This window comes from Strigops habroptila, chromosome 6 (assembly GCF_004027225.2).
Source record: "Strigops habroptila isolate Jane chromosome 6, bStrHab1.2.pri, whole genome shotgun sequence".
Classification (NCBI taxonomy): domain Eukaryota; kingdom Metazoa; phylum Chordata; class Aves; order Psittaciformes; family Psittacidae; genus Strigops; species Strigops habroptila.
Genome location: NC_044282.2, coordinates 29,197,971 through 29,212,293, shown reverse-complemented (window position 1 = coordinate 29,212,293; position 14,323 = coordinate 29,197,971). Strand labels below are relative to the sequence as shown.

At 39.0% G+C, this 14,323-nt stretch overlaps 1 protein-coding gene across 7 annotated transcripts in view; it reads right to left on the bottom strand.

The window, feature by feature from the left end:
* Window positions 1–14,323, bottom strand: part of PHIP (pleckstrin homology domain interacting protein) — a 106,886-nt gene that overhangs the window by 80,234 nt on the left and 12,329 nt on the right. For 6 of the 7 annotated variants that reach the window (XM_030490333.1, XM_030490330.1, XM_030490331.1 and 3 more), the window contains one exon: window positions 6,711–6,871. In XM_030490333.1, the coding sequence (XP_030346193.1) occupies window positions 6,711–6,871 (161 nt within the window). Of the gene's footprint in view, window positions 1–6,710; window positions 6,872–11,692; window positions 11,815–14,323 lie in introns of those variants that run through there. The other variant, XM_030490334.1, reaches the window with a different exon arrangement.

The following is a 14,323-nucleotide window of genomic DNA, read 5'->3' as shown; positions in this document are numbered from 1 at the left end:
CTTTGCTTGCCATCCTCCATATCAGGATGGACCATTCTTCAGTCTGGAAGAGATGATCCTTAAAAAAAACCAGCCAGCTCTCCTGGACCCATCTCTGTTAATGCAGTTATACAATCCAAGGAAAATAAGTAATCCATAGACAAAACTGCACAATAATCAACCAACCCCTTTGTTTTACACTACAAGTTCTAAGCCTCAAGCACGTTAGAGCACCCTACTAACAAGCACCATTTTGGACAGTGCCACAACTGTTTTCTGAGCATTAATCTTCAATTTTTCCAATATCCTTAGGGCATTACCATTAAAAAAAAAAAAAGAAAAGAAAAGAAAAGAAAAAAGGGATCAGAGCAGTCTAGTAGCAAGTACAATACATATTCTGTGTTTTTTCTTAATTTCATCTAACTCTGGTAGTCATTTTAACAGTAACACAGCAACTTAAGTATATATTAATCCAATTACTTGGCATGAACCTCAGAAGCCCTTCTGAAATATCAGAACTTCTTCGAACTGTATCATCACAAACTGTAACAAGTGCTTGCAGTCTTTGCTCTTTGCCCTTTGCCCCACCATGTTAGACTGTATGAATATGAAACCCAAGTGCTCAGTACTCTTAACTTGTTCTCTTTCTCTCTCAAAATCTTTATCAAACCCTTGAAATAACCATTTCCTTCTAGATCACTGACTTTCTTTTGATTCAGACCCACTGAACTAAGATTCAGTAAATGAACCTACCATGCACCTTATTCTACCTTTATTGCTACTTGCCTTCAGAAACAGGTCTTAATTAATAGGTAGAACTTGGGACCTCCCAGAAAGATGCTCACCTATCCAGAACTTCTACAAGAAAAAAGGAAGATTCAAGGACATTTTGAATTGACAGTTGTTGAACTGCATTCAAATGTAGTTGTTAATCTCACTCCTATAGAATACCTTAAAAGAGACACACACTGTTATTTGTTAAAAAAAAAACCAAACAAACCCAAAACCGAACGTAACTGATTAGCTCAGTCACAGAATGCTTTTGACAACCATATACACACAGGCTAATTTCACTTTTAGCTTGATTTATTCACTTGTAAGTTGCTAAGAAGCTAAAGAGAAGCAAAAAGAAAGGAAAAAGACTGGTAAACGAGCTCAATAACACATACTTCCAAATCAATTCCAATGAACAAGTTAACACAGGTTTACAGCGGAACTAGCAAACGATGTTTAGAGCTTTATAAGCAGTTTAGAGGAAAAATGGGGCCCTTTTTCTCTAAAGTCTGTTAATAAAGCTTTAAGTAGATTCAGTTTTAATCCCTTTGCTTCCTTAAAACAAACATACAAGCACTCTATAAAGCACTCAGATTTGGATTTTTTCCCCCATGTTACTCAGTAATTTTCCACAACTGTTCCTGTATTCTAGATTCCAATTTGCATTTCTGCACCTAAAGCTTCAGAAAGGTTGAAACTCTCCACCTACTTGATGCAATGATTATCTGAATAATAGTATCACCTCATTCTGTTCTACTGTTATCAAGATGTAAGACTTCAGAGCATGAAAAAGCTTGTGTATTCTTCTCAAAAGCACAGTCACCACCAAAACACCTCAAGAAGCAGAGAAGACAACAAGGGTGTGCATGCATGCATGTATGTATAAAACTGATGCTGACAAATAACAGCTTCACTGCTCAGAACAGACCTGAAAGCAGAAGGGAATGTGGAACCCCAAACTTCCAAAACACTATAGAAGGTGGAAACAGTTCACATGTGGATTTATCTTTCTCAACGCAGTACAAGCATGAGAACTGAACCAAGCCATTAACACTAATTGCATCATAGTCTAGAAACCTCAAACCACTGGTCCTGTTTTTCTTGGGGCTGCACAAATTAACTAAAAAAATACTCCATCGACAGAACTATACATATTACATCAAACATGCTTCTGCAATTCTCACGTTGTACAGATCAATATTACGAATAAGCCGCTGACTTCACAGTAAGATTATGGCCTGCAGTCATTTTATTAGATGAACAGATTGTTCAAAGCACAGGAAAAAAAGAAAAAAAAAAAAAAAGAGAAAAAGTCAACCAATAATCAAAACCTTGCATTATAAGACCCCTAAAATGCTGCTTGCAGAATGTAACTGACAGGCAGCAACTTGCACATAGACAACTTAAATATGTAAAAGGGTCAGCAAGAAAAGAAGAGCTAGTTCTGGGACATAATGCCACCTGGAGGGTCCTCAGAGGTCTATTTAATAACAGCAAACCAAGGAAAGAAGATCAGCATAAAATGAGGCTGCTCCCTACCAGCTGGCTATAGTATAGCTACAGAGGCATGCGGCATCCATTGCAGAGGAAAATTAAATGACCATTAGCAAGTCTCAGCAAGGAAAAAAAAAATAAAAAAAGAAAGAAGAAAAACTAAAAAAGACTAAAGATAAAATTGTAAATTCTGTAGCATCCTGGCAAGATAACAACATTAGAATCCCATAAATCTATTTGAATTCTATCCGAATTGAATGGGACAATTCACAGCTCTTAAAATACTGCTACAGCTCTACTAGCAAAGGCACTGGCTTACACCACAGCTCACGTTTCCAAGGTTATATCTACAACTGCTATGAATTATGTGCCTACTAAAAAGCATTTGTTGAAAGTGAATCCTAGAACAAGTTCAGCACCAAGAGAGCTAATGACAGCATTGCTAAGGTATGGAGTAAAACTGGTTCACTTTCCTACTACTACACACACTTGTGGGCTGAAGTGAAACTGCCAAGAAACATTCAAATTAATCTTGGGTTGGAAATCTTACACAGGCTATTACACAACGCTGTTTGTTATTCCCTAGAAAGAGTAACCTCAGAGGAGACAGGAAGGTAAAGGTGGGGAAAATGGAGATAGCCATCCTTCGCAGTCAGAAAGTAGTTCAGGAACCAGAGAAGACAATGCTCGTTTCTATTACCCTGTGTGGGTTCTGCAAGTCATGCTTTTCAAGAGATGCAGAATACAAAGTCTCAGGAATAATTAGGTTTTCTTCACTGATGACTGATAGGTCTTTTAGCTGGGTCTTTGCAAGTAAAGATGCTTTAATTGTAGTTAATTAAAAAAAATGAAATTACCAAGACAACGTAGTTTGTGTATTAAGAATATTTTTGTATATTCACAAAAACAAAAAAAAAAACAAACAACACAACAAAAACCCAATGTGTAAAAGGTTGAGCTTCAGAAATAGCTTGGGAAAACCATACCAGAATACAAATAGAAACAATCATTGCATGAGTTTGTGGTGGGTTGACCCTGGTGGGACACCTGGTGCCCACCAAAGCTGCTCTATCACCCCTTCCTCACCTGGACAGGGGAAAGAAAACATAATGAAAGGCTCATGGGTCAAGATAAGGACAGGGAGAGATCCTGTCGTAACAATCACATCAAAAAAACACCATACCAAATTATAAAAACGCCTTCCCCACAACCCTTCCCATCTTCCTGGGCTTGACTTTACTAGTCATTTTCTCTACCTTCTCCCCAGCAGCACAGGGGCATGGGGAACTGGGGCTGCAGTCAGTTCATCACGTGTTGTCTCTTCTACTCCTCCTTCTTGGGAGGAACAACCAGCGTGGGGATCCCCCCATGGGAGACAGTCCTCCACAAACTTCTCCAACGTAAGTGCTTCCCACAGACTGCAGTTCCTCATTAAGTGATCCAGTGTGGGTCCCCCATGGGATCACAAGTCCTGCAGCAAACCTGCTCCAGTGTGGGCTCCTCTCGCCACAGGGACACAGGTCCTGCCAGGAGTCTGCTCCAGCACGGGCTTCCCACAGGGTCACAGCCTCCTTTGGGCATCCCCCTGCTCTGGTGTGGGGTCCTCCATGGGCTGCAGGTAGAGATCTGCTCCACCATGGATCTCCATGGGCTGAAGGGGCACAGCCTGCCTCAGCATGGGCTGTACCATGGGCTGCAGGGGAATCTCTGCTCTGGTGCCTGCAGCACCTCCTCCCATCTTTCTGCACTGACTTTGGGGTCTGCAGAGTTGATTCTCTTACATATTCTCATTCCTCTCTTCCAACTGCTGTTGCCCAGGTTTGCCACCCCCTTTCTTCAATATGTTATCCCAGAGGCACTACCACCACTGCTGCTGGGCTCAGCCTTGGCCAGCAGCAGGTCAGTCCTGGAACCAGCTGGCATTGGCTTCATCAGATACATGAAAGGATTCTATTAACCTCTCACAGAAGCCACCCCTGTACCCTTACCCTCTCCCCTTGTCACAGAAACCTAATGTAGACCTACGAACTAGTAGGAAAACTGAATAATGTCCTGTTTTCACTGCCTTTAGGCAAACTAAGAGCATCATCTTCCTAGCAAACATAATATCTCCCAGAAGAGTATGACTCAAAAGTGTGCTGAGATCACTTCATTTTCCTTTTAATTTGAAGCAGAACATAAACAGAACTTGAATTTAGAGGCTTTCAATCCTCAGAGATCAGGAGGAAAAGGAAACAGTTATGATGCATCTTCTAGAACCAATTACAAATCTAAACCAACCTCTCCTCTAGCTAATGCCGCACTGAATGCTGGAGGGTTTAGAGTGAAAAAGCAGAGCAAGAACGATTCCCTGTTGATGCATGCAAATCTACTTGCCAGAAACAGACATGTCTGGAATGAAGTTTGGCTTACTTTTTATTGTAAATTCCTATTTCTCCTTATTACGCTAGAGACTTTAGAAACTGCAGTGGTCTAGATTGAAAAGAACTGGCACCATTTCATTACAAAGATGCAATTACAACAAGACAGTTCATGACTGTCCACTGACTACATCACGCCAGCTACAGCAACTTGGATTTTACTGTAAAATGGAATCCAACCCATTGGTTTTCCATTTGCCAACAACCACTTAAACATCTACACAAAAACCCTTGGATCTACCTCAGAACACCAAAGTAAGAAGTTCTGTCTGAGACTCTCCAAAACGAATAGTCACCAGCCACAACTGATTTCTATACACACTTTATTTAAACACTAGATTTAAGTAATGATGATCTAAACTGGGACTTTTTTCAAGCAATCACACCAGGACACCAGTATATCTGTCAGCAAAGGACTGACAGCAAAGCTATGGGGTTGCAGCAGAAGCAATACTGCTCCCCCCATTTTATTTCAGGTTCTTCTACTTTTCTTTTGGAAACAAACTGTTCTTACAGTCAAGAGAATTCTCTCTTTTTAATCACTTTTAAATAAGACTGCAGAAAACAAGGGAATGTGCAACAAGGAGTGATCACTGCAGATGCACCCAAGAAGAAGTTAGTGTATCTCTGGAAGAAGAAAGATTTTAGGTAAGTTTTAGAAAAATGAAGAATTGAAGACCTTAACAAGGAGTTATATGCACTTAAATAAAAAATTCTGTTTGTGCTTCCTAGATTAAAGGCGAACAGGGTGAGCATAGCCGACTTTTACACAGGAAATCTCTAATCCATTTTGCCATGTCACATATAAAATAAACCTACAGCACAGAGCCCTTTTCCTGATAGCTTAACCACACAAACTACAGGACGTAAGAATTTAATGCCTGTGACTGTTGAGCTCAGTGATGAAAGCTAAAGAAATATGCAATAAGTGTTTGCAATGCCTGAAGTAAAAAGTGAACAAACGGGTCTGTTAAAAACACTGCAAGTGTCCCATTTCTGCAACCACACATCCCTCCATGAAACAAAGCAAAATGTGTGTGCGCAAAAGGGCCAATTATATTTACAACTGCCTTGAAAGAATTTGAGAGGTCAAGAATGCAGTACATAAAGTGGAACTGAACTATACCTCCACCTGCATTGTTGGCATTATCTGCCATTAGGTTAGAAAGGACGGAGTCAAACTCCCGGATCCACAAAGGTATCAATTACATCCAGTGTTTGTGGGAAGGTAATAAATGCAGCCAAAGCGTCCCAGACTGGCACGAGGTGTGTATGTATGAGCTCTTTGGTTCTACTAACATTGACTACTTACCAAGAAATCCAAATTACACTGACACCTACCTGTTCTTATAATTCCCATTCCCTGGGAAACTTGCAATTTCACAATTTCAGTACTGATTTTAAACATCCTTCCAATATTTATTTAACAACAACAAAGAGCAAATAGTTAAAACTATGAAGACACTGGTACAAAAAAAAGAAGTTCCTGGGATCTCATTGAGACAATTCCTTATGAACCAACATTTGTCAGAACACACCACGTGAATTTTCGGCTTTCTAGTTTCCTTCAACATGCTGTACCAAATCTAAGTGCACTACCAGACTGTTAAACTTAATATTCATGCTTTAAATATAACAAAAGTTACAAAGAAAGTCAAAACAACCTTTAATTACATATTGATTGTCCTCCCTGACTTCCTAATCAAATTCTGCAGTGGTGGTCCATTCTTTTGCTTATGTTTTTGCTACAGAAAATGAGTCTAGAGGAAAGAATCTACACAGGATAATTCCTTTCCACTGAAAAAAATGAGTTTGCTGATCTGTGTAGTCCAGTCAGAAATCATCTGGCCTCAAGACGTGTGACAAAACTATTTTAATAGGTTATTAAGTTTTAATGGTTATTAAAAAGCATATATGACAGCAATAGTAGTAAAGCATATATCCACTCCTGATACACAACAAGAGTGTATCTAAGTTTTGGAAACAATTAGGTAATGCTATCTGTACTTAAATAATCTGCAGAAGTAAAGACTTTGTACTTACAGTAAATATTCGCCTGCCAGTCCGATCAAAAGTTACACAGTATACAGACGATAAGTGGCCTAAAATTCGTTTGTGCATCTTCATATGTTGATAGACTGCAGTTGGAACAAGGCGTTCAAGTCTGTATTTTCCATTTAGTTTTCTTGAAAATAGGGTGTCCACTACCAAATGGGGAAAGAAAAAAAGAAGAAACAGCATTTATATTGGGTTCATAAGCTAAAATACATCTCCAGGATGGAAAGCTTATTTCAACATTGGACCACTTGCCATATGAACAGGTTACTATAGTAATTCTCACATTTTGCCCTAGTTAAGGAAAAAATACATACAAAAGTAGCCTATGACACAGATGGTCAAAAAAATTACCAAACTGCAAAGCAGAACATAAAGTTGCAATACATCTTTCAACTCTGAATGCTCAAACTTCACACCTACAACGAGAAATTCAGGAGAACTGAGGCGGCTTCCATAGAGGAGTTGAGTAAACTTAAGAGCTTCCACACAGCTACTAACTGAAGATGATTAAACATTCAAATCTCCAAGACAACCTGATTTTTTATTTCTACACAATCAAATATTTATCTACCACTTGCAAGTCAATAATTAATATTGCTACCCACTATAGCTAAACAAAACAAAAAAACCCAAACAAATTTACATAAAAATCTATCAACACCTTACAGAACATTCTGATTTTGATTAACAGAACCTTATTCAAAGAGTTTGGGATTTACTGTTAAAGTTAAGCAGGTCCAGGAGCAGGAATCTACATTGTTTTAACAAAATGGAAATCTTCCATCAAGAACTTCAGCAAGGAAAACGAAGCTCAGTGTTACTAATTTTAAACTGCTACTCATGCAATGACAAAGCAACAGAGTATAATTCTCACATTAATGGATACATAGACATTACTCAAACAGCTCTCGGTACCAGACCACAGAATGGCATTGGCGATACATTTTACACTCCATAGAATGGTGATAAAGCAGGCGATACAACATTCACTCCCTAGCATCAACTGTGGAACAGCTACACACCTCTTACATTGCTTGGGTTTGGCCCAGACCAACCAGACACTGGTTCATGAGTCAGCACAGGTCAAACTACATTAAATATGCAAACTGGATTGTAGCTACTCTATAAGGAGCAAAAGCACTTAGTGGTATGGACAACTGCCAAGCCCACTGGCCTCAGGCCATAAGAACAGCCCTGAAACATTTCAGTTAACTGCCTGTGTAGCCCAAGGATTCAAGGAAGTTTTCACAGTTCAAGAAGTTGTGTGAGGGAGCAGGATCATTAGCTGTGGAGAGGAGGCATTTTTAGTCAATGTGCCACTACTGCCTTAAGGTTCTACTATATGCTCTTCACCCTCCCTTTTCACAAGAAAAAGATGCAGTTGCATTTGCTTTATGACAAAGCTTTTCCTTGCCAAGAGTCTACTTTAGAACAGCAGGAAACCAGGATTAGTTCAGTCACAAGATAAATCTAGTTTTGGTTTCTGACAAATCATCCTATGGTTAAAGCCAAAACCAAAACCACCCCCACACCAACAAAAAATAACATGTACCCCCCAAAAAACAACCAAACAAAAAACCCAAACACACACATATGCACAAAGAGAATAAGAAAGGTGTTTGTCACAGTAATAAAGTGAACTTACACAATAACCTACTCAGAAGTTATGTTCTGCTTGTTCTTAATGTAAGACGGAGACGGTTATTGGAAATCAGCTTCTAGCAATGCCTTCAAATGAAACCACAGCTTACAAAAAGGGAAAAAAAGCTTAACTAAAAGTTTAATTTGAAGAGATGTTCTGTCAATAAACCAAAACTGTAAGCAGACTCTTTAGGATAAAAGAACCAATGACTTCATATAAGCCTCTGTCCTGTCAGGAGGCACCAGTGAGAAGAGTCTGGCTCCATCTTCATCGCACCCTCCCATTTAGGTATTTATGCCCACTGACAGCACTCCCCCCCATGCTTGCTCTTCTCTAGGCTGAACAACCCCAGCTCTCTTGGCTTCTCCTTGTTATGACAGACACCTCAATTCCTTCATCATCTTCCTAGTCTGTTGTTAGACTAGCTCCAGTCTGTCCATGTCTCTCTTGTTCTGAAGAGCTGGACCCAACACTCTAGGTGTGATCTCACCTGAGCTGAGCAGAGGGAAAGAAACACCCCTGACCCAATGGCAGTGCACTGCCTCCAACAGCCCAGAATGCTGCTTGGTTTGTGTGTGGCAAGGGCACGTTGCAGACTCAAAATCTGACATGCTCAATACCAGGACAGCCAGCCTGTTTTCTGCAAAGCTGCTTTCCAGCCTGTTGGCCTCCAGTGTCTGCTGATTAATGAGGTTATTCCTCCCATGACTTTTGCACTTCTCTGTGGAGCTTCATTAGATTCCTGTTGACTCATTTCTCCAGCCTGTTGAGGTCCCCCTGAATGGCAGCACAGACCATTTGATCCATCAATCACTCCTAGTTTTGCAATGTCTGCAAAACATGGTGTTTCACCATCTAAGTTATTAATGAAGATGTTGAACAATACTGGCTCTACCAGGATCAACCCCTGGAGCACACCATGAGTGACAGGCCCTCATGCCAGTCACTGGAATTCATTCTGTTGATCACAACCCTTGGGGCCCAGCACTTCTGCCTGTATCTTACCAGCTGGTCAGTCAGAATGTCATAGGAACGTGTTTAGACAGTCTTGCTGAAGCCAGGATAAATAACATTCGCTCCTGTTCCCTCATCTTCCAAAGTACTCATCTCGTTCAAAAGCCTATGAAGCTAGTCAGGCATGACTTCTTCACAGATCAATGTCAACTAGTCAGCCACGTCCCTGTTCTTACTATTCTGGCTTCCAGAGTATTTTCTTCACCACTTGCCCACGGACTGAGGCAAGAAGGACCCTCCTTTAGTTCTGCAGTCCCTATCTTGCCCTACTTCAAGACAGGAGTGACATTTGTCCTCCTCCAGTCCTCAGGAAGCTCCCCTGACCATCATGAACATTTCAATGATAATCAAGAGTAAAAGAAGAAAAGAAAATGGGGAAGGAGGGTGAGAAACAAGGCTCTAAGCTTAAGCTTTAAAGCTAAGAGTTTAAATTCCTTTTTTGTAAGGGCCACTTAGGAACCTAAACTGTGAATGGACAGGTGGGCTCTTCAAACAACTTAATAAAATGGAACTTTGTTTTTTATAATCTCACTTTGACTGTTACAATTCACTGCTGCCAACAACCTCAATCTGAAACCCACACATCTCAAACAGTCAAGATGACTTTGTTTGGTTTCCTTCAGAACAATCTATCTAAAAATCAAACATAAAGCTGCTGAAGATAAAGTGGTGGGAGTCTTCAGGGAAACTTATGAAACAGTAGCCTTTCTCCCACTCAAAAGGTATGCAACAGGCACCAACTGAATGCCTTCAAAGTTTTAGAATGTCTCTAACTCACTCCCTACCCACAACAGAAAAAGCAGCTCAGAGAAAAACAGTGATCTGTAAAAGGAAAATAAATTTAGGGGTCTGAAAGATATGGCAGTATTAGCTGTGCTGATTTTGGCTTTCTTATTTCAAGCCCCCTCTTGGCTTTCTTATTTCAGTTTTATCAAAGTGATCGATTCCATCACCTTATTTACATGATCTTGTCCAGGGTGTGAAATACACCTTAAAGATGAGAGACAGTATTCTGCTTTATCCACTAGTTAGTGATAAAGCAAATTTAATTTTGTACCAAGTGTATGTCACATTTTAAAAAAGCATACACAAAATCACTCTAACTTTTCTTTCATTTTCTTCCTTTCTGGAGTTGTATTTAACTAATGAAAGTTCTATTCTGAAGAACAAAATCCACCTGCATTCCTTTTCCAGTCACACAAAAACAGAACCAAATTCAGAAGAAACCTGGAAGGACTCCTAAAGAATATACTTCACTTACAACTCTTATCCATATCGAAACAAGTTTCCTTAATCTGAGAGGCTAGCCAAGCCTCTAATGAATACCAAAGCACTCAGAGCTGTTGACAACATATACATATGTATATATACATATACATATATCTATCTATCTATAAACAGTCACCTGGACTCCTTTCACTCTCCAGACTAAATGGATCAAACACTCAATTTTGGGTTGTTGGGGTTTCCCTCCCCCCCTTCTGTAAACATGTCCAAGTTCAAAAAAAGCAGCTGAAATTGACTTCTACCTTCCTACCATTTTTCTATTCAACTTCTAAACTGTATGCAGTACTCCAGCTCTCTTGGCTTATACATCATTGTCAGCCAATGAAAGTGGGTAAGCTAGCAATTTGATCAAGCCAGAACCTGTCTCTGGGCATTTCATGGAAGTAAAAGTAACCGACTTTTCACTGGAGCATTTATGAAAATATAAGAATTCTCTACACATCTAAAACTTTATATATAGTGTTAATTCACCCAATAAAAGTAACTGCCAATCCTTCTAATTCAGAGAGGCAGGATTTGAGGTGTTTCAAAAGGCGTAAGGTAAAAACAAATGAAAGTTATACAATCGAAAACATTTCCAAACTGTTCCCTGACTTCAATGCAAGCCCCTTTGCTTTCACAATATATTTTTTCAGTTCATATTTTACTCAAAGTGTAAATTCCGTAAGACTTCTATAGCTCATTTCTTCTTGCATAACAAAAGTAATTCAGTATAATTTACTTTAGACTTGAATAAATGTGTAACAAAATGTCACTTTCACACAGATCCTTTAACACAAGATGGTCTTTTAGGGTTTTTTTACTTTCATTAACAGAGTAACAAAGTTACATGAAGTACTCTTAGGTTAGCTTTTAGGCCTAAAGTATCTACTATATTTCTAGAAACAGACATCTGCACCACTTTCAGAATCTCTCATTCTCTCTACAGCCAAAAAAGTAGCATTATTAAATAAGAAACTGAGAAAAGTACAAAATGCCTCGGAATTTTTCTTGAGGTGGACTATTCAGCAAGACCATGATATACTGTTTTTGATGGTCAGGAACAACATTCTTCAATGTCTGGGGTGAACAGCCAGTCTCATGCAGGTCTTCACACCTGAGTGGCCAGCTTCCCCAAGAGCTTTGAGCTGGAAACTCTCAAAGCTTTGTGCTTTGGTTCTGTGCTTTTTCAGCAGTTCCTGAAAAATACTGGAAGAGTTTGTGTTCTCTTTCTGCACCAAAGATGATTTTTTTTTTTTTTCCAAAAAAGATTTAGCATATGACATAGCTCTTTTTTTCTTAATTCAGCAACTTTTCAGATGATGTTGCACAAGTAATAGCAACTGGACAAAGATTATTCCATATTCAAGCTTTGTTTCTCTTCATTATGTTCTACAGATATTCCGTAGTTTTCTGGAGAAGTACATATTTGTACAGATGTATTTTAATTGCATATAAACGAGCTACAAGGTTGCTGGCACAACATACACAAGAATTTGATTCTAAAGACTATCCTAATAGCATCGTAATTGCATGGATTCATCAGGCTAGGAAACAAATGAGTATTTCAGTATGTTCACTGAAATGTAAATTAAGTTTTCCTGCCCAAGACAAAGACTTCAGTATGTTTGCTATTCCTCAGCCACTAGCGGGTTCTCCACCTGAAATACATACAGCCTGAAGAATAATAGGTTCCTTTTTTTTCTGTTGTTGTTGTTGGACAAACACATAAAATACAGCCTTCCATGGGGAAAACAGGATATTACTTAAGGAAACAGAACAAAATTTCATAGTTCAATTTATAAAAGAAGTGACATTGGAGTTCATGATTTCATTGAGAGGATCAGACTAGGATAGGACAAATCAAAACCAAATGCTTTAACACAGAGCTCTGAACCAGACATCCAAAAAATCCAAATGTACTTCACAGCTGAAAACATTCAGTTACCAGCACTTATCTCAATGTTTGGAAAAGGAAATCATTGGTCATGAAAAAAGTGGTATGTTGAAATAACTGCAATTTTGCAAATATTCAATGTTCTGCAGAAGGTTCAATAACAATAACATTTATTTAGAAAGCCTTATTTGTTCTTCCCCAAAGAGAGTCTGGACATTATTTTTCTTAACATTTAATTCTATTACCACAGCAGCTCTAAAACCTGCTTTGAACTCCAGCCACCGCGGATTTCATACACTGGTCTTTTTCCCTCTAAAAACTATATACCATGGAAAAAGCTACAGTACAATGCAGAACACTCCTCTTCCATTCTGATTTCTCCAACATATTTTAAAATGTTGGAGTAAAGCTTAGGGTAAAGCAACCACTACAGAAATCTTAGCTATTAGAAAGCGCAGGCCTCCAGTCACCTTGCAGAAATAGCTGCTAATCTAGCCCAAGATTTTCCAAGTTTACAATACTCAGGCCAATGCACAGCCACTCAAGAGGGGAATTATTCTATTCAATAACAAGCATTCTCTCCCCCACATCTAGGGCACAACACAGAAACAACTCTCTACATGAATACCAAAATAGCAGCTCTAAACAAAACCACATTGAATGGATGCAGGTGCTACATGAGCATTTAAGTGAACCACCTCTGACCAATACACATACTAGGTGATGAGATTCTGAACTTAGTTCTAAACACTCAGCAAAACCACATTTTCTTCCTATATTCCAAGCAGCTACAGAAATACCACTGAAAGCATGCAACTTGTGCTTTAAAATGAAAGAGCTACTAAGACAACCAAATACTTCTGACATCTGACCAAGTCAAAGCTTCTCAGCTGTCGCATGTTTTTAAGCTATAATTCTCTGGGTAAAGTGCAATGGTATGCATTTTGAGATTTGAGTTCATTAGAAATAATATAAACAGCAAAAATTAAGCTCAGTCATATATTTTATGTATTTTTATATATATGTCCCAATTAATGGAAAACCTACAGGCTACCAATAGCCTCCAAAATGAGTTCAGAGACTGAAAAAAATGTAATGGCAAGTTACCACTTTAAATATGCCTCTGTTCCGAAAGGCACCTAGCTATGTATTTGCACACTGTTACTCCTTAGTTCCCCAATATATACTCAGCCTTCTCTCTTTTTCCAAGACTGAAACCTTTGTCTTTGCAGCAGCTGCACCTGATCAGAAGCCAATCAATTGGATAGTCTCTGCCCACTCTCATCCAACGTTGCACATCTATCTGTAACTACTGGTTTGGTATAAACCACTACTGCTTTTGTATAATCCACACTGGTAATTTGGTCTTAGTCGTTCCCCCTTCCCTGGACATCAGCAGAAAAAGATGAAAAGACAAAAGTAATTTTGCACATTTTCCTATCCATGACAAAATAAAAAGGATGATAATTTCCTAAAATATCACAACTCAATTCTTCTAGCAACTAAAAAAACCCCATGTATCTTCCTGTTAAGAGGTTGAAAACTAAAACGTGTTTTAGTGACCATATGAAAGCTTAAAAATAACGAAGAAAGGAAAAAAGAATACCTCTGGCCCGCAGCTTCTCAGTTTTTCAGCTGTACAGACAGCACATGCATGCTTCATGATACAGCACAGCAAACTAAAGCATGGCTACAAAATTACTCAATGGACCAGAGAGCAGAAAGAATAACTTCTACAAGACGCTCAAATCCTTCCAAAGAAAACCATTACCAGTCTAC